At 58.0% G+C, this 12085-nt stretch overlaps 1 protein-coding gene across 2 annotated transcripts in view; it reads left to right on the top strand.

Annotated features, from left to right (window-relative positions):
• COL5A1 (collagen type V alpha 1 chain) overlaps positions 1-12085 on the top strand; it is a 148719-nt gene that overhangs the window by 91078 nt on the left and 45556 nt on the right. For both annotated transcript variants that reach the window (XM_019718217.3, XM_019718216.3), the window contains exons 26-31: positions 1280-1324; positions 2208-2261; positions 5685-5729; positions 7627-7680; positions 9841-9948; positions 10640-10693. In XM_019718217.3, coding sequence (XP_019573776.2) covers positions 1280-1324; positions 2208-2261; positions 5685-5729; positions 7627-7680; positions 9841-9948; positions 10640-10693 — 360 coding nt within the window. The remainder of the gene's footprint in view (positions 1-1279; positions 1325-2207; positions 2262-5684; positions 5730-7626; positions 7681-9840; positions 9949-10639; positions 10694-12085) is intronic.

Genomic DNA, 12085 nt, shown 5'->3' with positions numbered 1-12085 from the left:
GCTGATTTCCCTCACAGGCTGGTGCCACCAGGCTCCCCGAGGGTACCCGCCCTGCAAAGGGGCTCGGCGCCCTCCCACTTGCTTTGTCACCACGATAGCTTGTTTGCAACTGTATCAAGTCCAATTGCACAACTAACAAAAGTTAAAAAGAACACACACACACCCTATTTATTCAAAGAGATGAGATTTGGGTCTTTATAACGTTGCCGTGTGCCAGAAATAGAGTCCTAGGTCTTTAGAACTCTCAAGCTGAAAGAGCTTCCAGCCCACCGCCTCATCTTACACATGAGAAACTTGAGGCCCCGAGAGCACAGGCGACCTACCCAAGGTCACACAGCGGGTCAGGTGTAACCAGGAGTAGAATCAGGCAGGCCTGGGGGTGGAGCTGTATTTCCAGACAATACTTATCTTTCTGCTTTTATTATCAGTGTTTGTCTCGTGAGCTCAAGGGCATTACATCTAGTGGCCAGCTTGGGTGGGAAAGTCAGAAGCTCGAATTCCTGAGAATGGAATTGGTCATGGCTGGTGGGCATGTGAGCAAGGGGCCATAGCCGCTTCCCCTGGGCCTCAGCTCCACATCTGTGGCATGGAGGATAAGTCCCCCTTCCCCCCAGTTCCCCCTCCATCTGCATCAGCTGCGCAGGGGGAGTGATGGAGGCACCTGCACAAAGGCCTGGGAAGGTGCTCGGACCCCTGGAAAATGCCAGGATATGGCTCGCCCAGCCCCTGCCCTGCCTGTCTTCACATCCCCGACAGTGGAGATTTTGTGATCTGCAGACAGAACCCGGATCGCTAGTCTAGGAAGCATGGTGCCCAGGGGTCTGCTCCCACCTCATTGCTCCTTGTTCGGCCACAGATTTGTTTTGCTGAGTGACCTTGAACAAATGCCCTTGTCGTTGCTCTTCCCACTCACCCACAGTTGGGGGCGGGCTGGGTACCAACAGAGTCAGGAGACACTGGCACACAACCGTGCCTGCAGCACACCTGTGGGTTTGGAAGTGTGGTCTCCTCCAGAGTCGACTCCAGCCCTTGCCAGGCCCGGGCTTTCCCACTTTGCAGGTGAAGCAGCCGAGGGTCAGGGGCTAAAGGACTAGCCCGGCCACGTGGCTGGGCGTGGCTGGGTGTGACTGAGCGAGCTTAGCTCCCCGCTTTTGTTTTCATGGGGAGGGAAGGAGATGAGAGGGACCCCAGCTCCTTCCCCTATGTTGTAAGACTGCTGAAGGGGCAGTCTGCTTGCTGAGTGGCCACTGACGAACGCAGCCCTTCTCTTTCGTGACAGGGGCACCCTGGCAAAGAAGGCCCTCCAGGAGAGAAGGGAGGCCAGGTAGGTACACCGCCTGCCGCCCCTCCAGTGCCCCCTGCAAGGCCAGCCTTGGGGCTCTCAGCCCCCTTCTGCTCTGCGACACGTGCTCGCAAGGGAATGAGCAGGGACATCTGTGCCCGTCCTCGGGTGGTTATGCCGAAGGGACATTCCACCGAGAAGCTGGGTCCTTCCATCCTGTCTGGGTCTATGGACCTCACCCCACCCTCAGCTTCTGCACATGGGGTACAGGTGCAGCCGACCTTGACCAGGCAGAAACTGGGCACCCATGCAGGCTCCGGGCCACGGCTCCTCCTGACCCATCGCCATTGTGTGGTTAGGGCCCAAGATGAGTGTGAGTGTGGGGGATGCTGGGTGGAGTTTCTGGGTGGCCTGAGCCGCCGGGGACTTGCCCACTGCACTGACTGTGGCAGAAGCCCACTGCTGGCCCTTCCTATCCCACCTCCCCAAGCCACACCTGCTCCAGAAGGCGGGAACGGTCGTCAGCTGGCAGTGCCTTTCTTTAATGACAATTTGGCCCTTCCAAAGCATCAGAGCCCGCCCCTGCCCCATCACCACTCCCCACATCCCATTCCTGAATCACGGGGGTGTGACCTGAGATAGTTTGGTTGTGGGTGTTCACGCATCTGGAAACGCACAATGTGTGCCCCTGCCTTTACCGTGGGGATGGGGACAAGTGCCCGTGGGAACTGGCCCTGTGTGTCTCCTTCAGGGGCCTCTTCCGAGAGTCTGACCTGGGATGTCCTCTGTGCTCCTAGCAAGAGGGGAATTTGTTGATGGAGGGCAAGCTTTCCGGCTTGTGCGGGAAGGACCCAGGAGTGGACCAGACTTAACCATGCCCTGCCCACCTGAGATGGAACTCATGGTCTTTCCCCTTTGGTTTCAGGGTCCACCTGGCCCCCAGGGCCCAATCGGCTATCCGGGACCGCGGGGAGTCAAGGTGAGATTCTTGCCTGCAGGTCTTCCTGGAGGTCGGGTGGGCCTGCGCGGCGCTGCACGGCCGGCCTTTGGGAATTCCTCCATGGTTTAACCTTTCTCCTGTGCGAACTATAGCCCTGGTCCTCCCGGCCTGTGTGGGGGACGTTGGGTCCCAGACAGAGGGCCCGAGCAGGGGAGGGAGGGACCAGCCCAGGAAGGGCTGATTCAGAGCAGGGGACAGGTCCCTGTGTGTCTGTGACAGCACAGATGACATGATGGTGGCATCAGTCATGACGGGACAGCACCCTTTTGCCTCATGCTACTTTTATTGTCACCATTTGTCAAGTTCCAGCTGCCATCCAAAGCCCCTGAAAGATAGTGGTCTCAGCCGAGGTGCAGAGCCCCTCATTTCCTGAGGACATTCTGTCTGGGCCATTTGCACATTCAAGTAGGAGAGTCTGGCCCCATGAACAGCATCTGGGCCGCTGAGGGGGGGGGAGCTGAGTCCGTGGGGCATGTCCATTTATTCACAGTTGTGTTTCTGCTGTTGAAAGGCTTCTGGAATCTTGTTACACAGGCCGCAGAGCTGCAGGACAATATCCCAAACAAGGTCCCGTGTGGTCTGGCGTCGCTAACTGTGTTTGCTCTGAGCCATGGAGTGCAATCCCCAGTTAGGCCGCTCTCTGGACACGCCAGGCATGCGTATGCGGAGAAGCAGGTGCCCCTGGAAATTGCAGGGTGGGGGGGCATTCCTCCTTCTCCCAGGGCAGGCACGTTGCTGCGTCTTAAAGCGCTAGGTGAGCGGGAGCTTTGAAAAAGCTAGTGGTGATTCCTTCGAAATGACTTTAACTTGATGTGGAGGAAAATCCGTGATGACAGATAAAAACCAGCTCGCTTGGTGTGGGGGATTTGCATGACACACCGCTGCGAAGCTCTGGTGCCCCGTGCTTTGTACTTGCAGGCATTTATGTGCACGAGTGTGCGGCAGCCCTGCCAGGTGGAGAGTGGAGAACCCAACACCTCAGTTTTCAGTTGCTTGGCCCATTTTACCCCCAAATTGATGCTGCCGGTAGAACCCAAACCCACACTTGCTTATTCCTAATCGACTGCCCCTTCCTGGACCCCAAGAGGCCCGACTTCCATTTCCCAGGGACCGGGATGGACCAAGCTTATGAGCTGCTGCAGAGAGATGACACCAGGAGGGCCAGGTTTCTCGCTGCAGCGGGCTTTCCCAGCATGCCTAGCGAGTTCTATAAGGGTGATAATTTAGCAGAAATGTTGATTATATGAGCTCTATGCATATTTATTTTACAAATTCTTGTTGCCGAGCAAAAGCCTCTGCCAGCTCCCCGACATGGCTAATTGCATAATGCTGCTTCTGCCAGCTAAGAGGTGTTTGCTTTAAAATGTTTATGAAGAATGCTCTTATCTTGTCTATCTGATTAAAATTCATTCACGATGTGTGCAATCCGGTTAGACTTGGAAGCGACAAGTGGAAGGAAAGTGAGGGCTGGATGCTATTTTCATTGGAGAAATAGATTCTCAATCGCCCGGGTACTTGAAAATGTAACGAGCAACAGGCCTCCAAGGGCGGTGACAGCGGAGGGTGGGCATGGTGGCCCAGCTTTCGCCACTGGAGACCCACAGCCCTTGGTAAGGGAGGTCTAGCTTTTCCCCGGGGAGTCCTGCCTTCTTCCTGAGAAAGGGGCCCCTCCTGTTCTTTGATTTCACTACCTGTAAGCATCTCCCACTGCCCTCTGTCTTGCCCTGGTCTGAAGGGTATCTGTTTGGGCGTGACTGCACAATCACACCCACCTGTCACGGAGCCCACAGGAGCTGGGTGGGCTGGCAGGAGACCCCAGACACGCATTCACTCCAGGCCAGGCCGGAACCCTGTCCGTCCTGGGCTCACATCTGCGGCCAAGCGGCCCCTCACTCTGCTGTGCTGGCTCCTTTGGGCCTGCTCCCCCAGCACTGGCCACGGGGCCTTCGGGATGCGCTGGCCCAGGGGTTCACAGCCTAGGGCACTCTGGAGACATTTGTGATTGTCACGACCTGGGGGCTACTGCTGTCTAATAGGTAAAGGCCAGGGATGCTTCTCAGCACCGTGCAGTGCACAGGGAAGCCCCAGTGTCCATGGTGCGCGGCCGAGGAACCCAGTCGTTTCCTCCTGGCCTCTGACGTGGGTCACGAAATGGTAGAACTCGGTCGGGAGGGGTTCTGGTGATTCTCTGTCCTACCCTGTTGTTTTCAGAAGGGTGAGGGCAGTGGAAGCCCTGCTGGCCCACACAGCAAGAGGGAGGGGAGCTGGTGCCAGAGCCCCCACGGCATCAGGGTGTCAGGGTAACGCTGTGCCTCTCCTCTGTCCCAAAGTATCTCACGGCCCGGGGACGACGGAGCCCGGGGCGCTCGTGGCGTCACACTGTGCTCCAGAGCGAGGCCAGGCCCAGCTCGCAGCATCTGTCCCCACCCCTTAGTCTCTCCAGCTTTTCCCAGCTCCTGTCCTGGGCCCCAGGGAAAGGCTCAGAACTACACAGTCTGTGCAGAGTTCTTGCCACAAGAGGGCAGCTGGCAGCCTGCGGGTCTAGAGGTGGCCCAGCTGCAGCCTCAGCTGGAACAGAATCCGGAGGCCTGGCCTCTCTCTGTGTGTCCCGCGGGCAGGTGGCCTGAGAAAGCCTGTGGCAGGTGGCGGTCAGTGTCTGTGCCCCGCTGGGAGGCCGGAGGGGGTGGCTGCTCAACTCCAGGCTGGGGACTGATTCGCCTGCTGGTGAATCACACGCTGGCGCCACGAATCAGAGGACGCATCCTGCCCGTGGGTCGTGTTTAGCGTGGAGATGAGTGGCGTCCTGAGCTGAAGCACTAGTGATCATTAGTAATTAACGACGCCATACCGTATTACCACATGTAACAACACTGGAGAAGGAAGCTAATCAGACGGCACGTGCTACTGTGTCTTAAGTGCCTACTGTGTGCTAGGCACTGTCCCCAGGGCTTCGCAGGTGTCCCCTCCCAGCTGCAGGAGCGGGGTGAGGGTTGCCATCACCCCTACTTTCCAATGAGGAAACCGAGGTTCACAGAAGTCTGGGTGTTGTCGGCTCTGAGTGGGGGTCAGGGCGCGAGCCGGCCGGCCTGACTCCAGATCCCACGCTCAGGCCTCACGTCCCGCCTGCTCCCCAGACCTCGGGGAGACGGATGTTTCTGGAAGGGAACAGGGTGTCAGTGGAGGCCAGTCCAGAATTGCTGATACGTGGATGTGGGGACAGGAGGCACCTTTGGAGCCTGCAGACGGGACACGCGGGAGGGAGTGTGTCTGTGGGGTGGGGTGGCTGGGCTCACGTGTCGGCTGCTGAGGGTTCAGCCTTCCTTGGCATTTGGGGCTTAGACCCATTGCTTTCAGGGCTCAGATGTTTGCATGGTCACTCTTTTTATCTTTTTGTTTGTGTAGGGGGCAGATGGCATCCGTGGTCTGAAGGGTACCAAAGGTGAGAAGGTGAGTGTCCCTTCCTCCTGCCCTGGTGGCCCAGACGGGCGCAGAGCTGGGTTCCTTTGGTGTCACCTGAGGTTGATGTTGCCTCTGAGTATTGTTGGAACTGATACCACCCTGGGGGACAGAATGTTTGCAAAAGGACAAGTGGAGGAGGGCAGGCCCTCAGCTGTGGGTATGTCTCCTGGTGGGGCCAAGGCGTTGAGGCTTTGCGGCTCTGCCCAAGGCCAAGTCCTTGCTGGATGCAGCCCACAGGCCCCGCTCTTCTGCAGAGGCCAGCAGACGCCCCAGCCCCTCCCCAGGCCGGCCATATTGCAAGGCAGCTGGCAAACGGGTCCATTTAGTTGTTAGATGCTCTTGCTGGGCAGCCTTCAAGCTTCAGCAGAGCTGGGAGGACAGGGAGAAAGGGCACCCCCAAGACTCCGGCTGGCCTGGCATGGATCCTTTCTGTGGAATCTGGCCTCTTTGAGGTGGCTCGTCACGTGGCCACTCTGGGCTGGAAGACATAGGAGCTGGGCCTCTTTGACCCGTGTTTGCTGTGCTTCCTCGCCCTGGTGCTGTTCTCAGGCTGTTTTGTAGAAGAAACAGACACACCCATAGGGTGTCCTGGCTCTTCCTGGAAGTTGTCCAGAGCAAAGCAGAGCCTTGAGCCCAGCGTTTGAAGGAGCCGCCCTCAGCCTGGGGGCCTTGGGAAGCGTGGGAACCAAGGGCGTGTCCATCCCAAGGGCTCACATTCCTCGAGGAGCAGATGTCCCCACTGGCAGGGACCAGAGCAGGCCCTCATCCCTGAGTTCCCATCCCATTGGTCCCAGGACCTTCGTCCTGTTGAAGGTGGCTCTTCAGAGCCCAGGTTGGTCACACTCATCCCTTAGCCAGAGACAGGGCTGCTTGACAGAATGTTGACCGGCTTGCACCGGGAACGCCTGTTGGCCGGGAGAGTTACTGCTCTGTCCCCGGGGGTCCGGGAAGCGGCCAGAGGTGGGAGGAGGTGAGGCGCTGCTCCCCTGGACTTCAGCAGTAGTGAGGCTGCAGCTGGTCAGCAGCATGGCAGGCCCGGGGTCAGGCGTCTGGCTGGAGGCGACCAAAGCCTCGCTCGACCCTTCTCAGAAGCTGCCTCCCTCCATGTGCGGCTCCGGCCGGCCTTGAAGCTCACGTCCAGCCGCGTGGCCCAGGGCCAGAGGGATGAGCCCAGGATGCAGGCCCTGGGAACGTCGGGGAGGACGCCCGCCAAGGCCCCTCTCCCGGGAGCAGAGCAGCACCGTGCACCGTGTTCGAGGACACACTCTCTCTGGTTCCCGACTGGGAAAGTCCAGGCTAGGGACCTGAGTGGACAGCAGGCCACAGACATTTGCAATTCCCCACATGTGTGCAGCTCCCTGTAAAGTGCAGGACTGTGTAACTGAGAACGGAAGGCCACCAGCTCGTCAGGCCCAGCCCCGCAGGCAGGACCCGCCCTTCCCCACACCCATTCCTTCCCGTGAGGAGGTGCAGTAGCAGTCTGGTTTCCCTTGGGGGCATTTTCCATCCAGCTCCCCCCCAACATGTTCCCCACCCCTGTCACTCCATCATGGATGCAGTGGAGCCACTGTGACAAACGGATGCCGACAGGCACCCGACTGCTTATTGCCTGGTGGTTCCGAGCTTTCAGATGCACATGGGGCCCAGCCAGCTGCAGGGCGCCGAGCCGGCCCGATCACAGAGTTTCACGTCTGTGAACGCAGAGCTTTAACGGGACACACTTCACCAGGGACAAGGGACTGGGCACTCGGATCCTCCTGGCATGGCCAGCGCCTGTGCTGCAGCCCAGAGGCTCTGGGTTGAGACCGTGTGCTGAGTGTGCAGTGGGTAAGCCATCCCGGGGTTCCTGCATGTAGACCGAGGCTTTCTCTCGTCCCTCGCGCAGGGAGAAGATGGCTTTCCCGGGTTCAAAGGAGACATGGGCATCAAAGGCGACCGGGTGAGTATCTGGGGGCAGGAGGGCGGGTGGAGTGCGGGCCCCGCGGAAGTCTCTAGGAGGGGCTGGGCTATTTGGGGCCACAGGGCAGCTTCTCAGGACCCACATAACGCCTCTGTGGACATTCCTGGTCTGCAGGCAGGAGCAGCTGGGCGCCCCGGGGCCTGGCTCTCTGTTTCCTCCTGAGCTTTCATTCTGGAGGCTGCAGCAGCTCTCACCTGGTATGAACCCCCTAATTACTGGGGTCAGCTTGTGGTCACCTGCCCCTCTGCCCTGTGTCCTGACCCTACACAGATAGGTCAGTGGGGACCAGTGCTCTAGGTTGGAGAGCAATTTATTTGGCTCAGCGAGGTGCCTGGGAGAGAGAGGACAGGGGCTGCAGCAGTGGCCCGGTCTAACCAGGGAGTACAGCAGCCTGCCCAGGGCCATAGGCCGGTCACCAGCAGGGCAGCACCCTCAGCCCTTAGGGCACCTTGGCCCCCAAACCTCTCTTCAGTACTTTCTAGGACCCCACACAGACCGCTCTGCAGCCTCCTGCTGGGCTCAGGACACCTGGCAACAACCTACTTATCTCCTGATGACTGATTTATCTCAGCTCTAGAGAAAGCGGTGGGTGGTAGGGAGGGTGGGGTTTGCTCACGTGGCAGGTGCCCAGCAGGTGGCCACTGACTGTTTTGGGGAGTGAGCAGAGGGTGCCGCCAACAACCCTGCAGAAGGTTCCCTCAGGGCCCACGCCTGCTGGGTGGGAACAGTTAGAAGTCTCCCTAAAGGCTTCAAATGAGGCAGGAGGAAAGGGGGTGCCTGTGCCATCCCGGTGGGCGCAGCGGTGGCAGCAGCTGTGCCCACACCTGGCCGGGCGCCTCTCGACTCCCATCATTATCCCCCTAGGAAGCGGGCCTGCAGGCGCCCTCCCAGAAGATGCCAGAACCCGAGAGCCCATATACTTGGCGCTTTGTCCCAGACTGAAAAGGCAGAGGCGGTCTGTGCCTGCATCAGAAGGAGGGGGAACAAAAGAGAGGGATTCATTTCACAATTATGTCCCAGTTATGTTGCTGCTAAAGATAGCCGTTCTAGAACTTTCTCCATGGTGGCATACCCTGAGTCCCCAAATTAAGGCGGGGACCTCCCTCAGTTTGGCTGGTGAAAGTCCCTTTTATCCTGTGTCTCTGACAACTCGAATTTGGGGTCCATATTAGGAAGGCACATTTCAAAAGACACTGCACTGTCGCATGCCTCCCCGTGAGCTGGCCTCTTGTGGGGAATGGAGAGGGACAGAGCCCAGAAGCTGGACACGTTGTCAGCCAGGAAACAAGTGTCATCAGACTGACTTCTCCCACAGAGCGCTTGGCACCTCCTAGGTGCTCAGTAAACATGCAAAGGGTTATTTTGTTGAACAAGAATAACAAAGGGACTCTTCTTAGGGACAGAGAGTTCTTGACCCGCAGACAAATCAGGTCTCACTAATAAGTGGGCTCACTGATATCGCTCCTCCGTGCCGTGCCCATTTTGGTCGGGGCTTTGCACAGCTGTCCTGCAGCTGCTCCTGGAAGCCAGCGCTCAGAGGGGGACTCGTCAGTGGGGGAAGAGGTCCAGGCGGGCGCTCAGAGGCGAGGCCGGCCCCGAGGCCCTCTCCCTTGGTTGGGCCCAGGCCTCGTAATTTGGGGCAGTATCCAGGCCCCGTCTGTCTCTGGGATACATCCTGGCCAATTATGCCCAGGCGACTGCCTGGCCCAGCGACCGAAGTCCATCGTGATAACTCCTGGGGTTTCAGGAAAAGAAACAGCCCCAACCTCTGCCAGTGTAGGGGCTATTCTGCCCAAACTGGGGAAGTCTCAATTCCGCAGAGTTATTTCAGGCAGAAGCCCTCGATTTAGAGAAGGTCATCAGGAAGCAGGGGGTGTGTGGCCCTTAGAAATGGCCGGCCAGCCTCTGCGCAGAGGGAAGCGTGGCCATCCAGCAGGGCCCTGGGATTTGCTGCATGAGGCTCTTGTCAGGACACGAAGAGGTTTCATCTGCTTGAGGGAGCCCTGGCGGAGCTGGCCGGGTGGCTCTGACCACAGGGGGCCGGGATCCAGCCCCTCACTCCCAGAGCGGCGGTGGGAGTCATGAGGGTGGGGGGTTGAAGACTGGGGTACCCCTCACCTGCCCTTTTCTGACTTGCAGGGTGAGATTGGCCCTCCTGGTCCCAGAGGGGAAGACGGCCCTGAAGGCCCGAAAGGCCGTGGAGGTCCGAATGGCGACCCAGGTCCTCTGGGACCCTCAGGGGAGAAAGTATGTGACACAGGGTGCTCGACTACTTCCTGGGGACGGCCTTTCTTGGTGGCCTCATGCGTCTAGGCTAGTGACTCCGTCCCGCTGAGCCCCCTAGATGTGGGTGGTGTGGTTCCTGCACAGGTTTCCATCCCATTCCCTCTACCCTGACATGCTTGCCAACCCCCCAGCAAATTTGTTGACAGATGCGTCCCTTTCTTGTCCCAAGTTTGCTCCCTCTGAGCACTTTGCCAGTCCCCGGGACAGCTGCCTCATCCAGGTGCTCTCGGGCGTGGGGTCAGAGCCTGGCAGCCACACTCACCAGCTTTCAAGGGCGACTCCACGTGCAGTTGTTCTGTTACCTCCTGCTTCCGGCTGTAGAACACTGCCCGCCCGCCTTTCATCTTGTCCCTGTCACCTCACCTTTAGGCCATGCACAGGAATGGGCTTATAAGTGACTCAAACATCCTGCCCCAAGGATGGAACTTTTTCACAAAGTCTCATCGACAGAGAATTTTTCTATCCGGCCTCTCCCTCCGTCACTGTGGCTTCAGCAATGTCATCGATCCTTCTCACAGGCCTTTGCTTGTCAGGCAGGGAGAACCAGGGTTACCGGAGAGACCATCCCAAAAGGACAGGGCCTCTCTGTGATGACCGTGACCTTCGAGAAATACCGTGCCAGCTGTGTAATGCAACTCCTTTTTCTCCCCAGGGAAAACTCGGAGTCCCGGGGTTACCAGGTTACCCAGGAAGACAAGGGCCAAAGGTAATTTACGACAGGGCACATCACCGGCCCCCTCCCCGCCCTGTGCGTTGTCACCCGTTTGCCATCTCAGAGGTGGCTCCCATGACAAAACAGTGTCTCATTCCCCATATCTCTCAGTGCTGCCTGTGTGTAGCCCCTGCGTTCACTTGGCAGGATCGGAAGGAGGTGACGGACAATTAGTTGAGCGTTTCAGAGAAGGGGACAAAGCCAACCCGAGCCATGGGCCATACCTCAGGGTCCTCGGGGTCTGTGGCCCTCTTAGGGGCTTTGTCTACGGGTTTCCACACCCAGATTCATGACTGACACCTTTCCCGGCTCTGATTCACCCTGGAGCTTTGAAGGTTGTTTGCACATAACTCGGTGTAAAAGAAAGACAGGACCTTTTTCATAGAAAATCATGCTCTGCTGTAAGTGAAAGAGCTCCTTAAGGCTTTGGAAATCCTTTAAAACATTCTCTTTTCAAATCTCACCTTTTATTATTCATGGTTCTTCCTTAAAAAATAACCAGCTGCCTGCAGGAGCGATAAATTAAGCACAAAGGAGAACTCGTCTCTCAGGTTTGCACCTGCATTTCTGCCCTCCTCTGGCTCAGGCTGGTTCGGACTCACAACTGGTCCAGCTAACAGGAGGGCCGGTGGGCTGGGCCTACGTAGCTATTTCTGCTCTGGTTAAGGACGTGCCCAGCTCAGTCCTTCCTGTGGGAGCTCCTGTCCCCACTGGGGCGCCAACCCACACCCACTGTGCAGGGGGGCAGTTTGCTGTGACGCAGGAATTTTGTTTAGGGCCTGGCAGGGGGCATGGAACACACTGTGACATGGCTGCCTACTCGTGGCGTCCACCATATGTCAGATGAAGAGGGGCTGATGGACACGTTTTCCCTTTGGGGAGGAGAGGAGAGAAGAGGAGAAATTTGGGGAGGTGGGGGTATATAGGTCAAGGTCAGGCAGCCTTTCGGAAGGGCGTGGGTGGACTCTGGAAGCTGCTTGGACACTTTTGAGTCCTTGGGCAGCAAATGGATGTAGCCACGCTCTCACGCACGGAGACCCAGTCTCGGAACTGAGCGCAATGAAACCAGCACCCCAGTTTCCTCGGGACAGTCTCCTGCCTGATAGCGGGTGGGCATATGGGTGGGTTGGCCAAGCTCAGCCCCCTGTGAGAAGTTCAGGGTTAAAATTGGCAAATTTTTCACGGTCCAAGCGCATGTTCAGGTCAGGATTTTAAGCCACTTAGACAGTAGAGACCTCTGAAGATGGTGAGCAGCCCCTGTGGGCGGGTGACACGCGCAGACAGTGTCACACGGGGAGGGAGCCCAAGTAGGAGGTGTGGGATATTTGCTAAATCAAAGCCTTTAGTCTCATCTTCTGCCCACGTATACCTTGTAGATTTCTAGAA

The sequence above is a fragment of the Rhinolophus sinicus genome, chromosome 16, assembly GCF_057876585.1.
Source record: "Rhinolophus sinicus isolate RSI-liver-muscle chromosome 16, RSI-T2T, whole genome shotgun sequence".
In the NCBI taxonomy this organism is placed as follows: domain Eukaryota; kingdom Metazoa; phylum Chordata; class Mammalia; order Chiroptera; family Rhinolophidae; genus Rhinolophus; species Rhinolophus sinicus.
The sequence above is the reverse complement of the archived record's forward strand: the minus strand, read 5'-3'. Positions and strand labels throughout refer to the sequence as shown.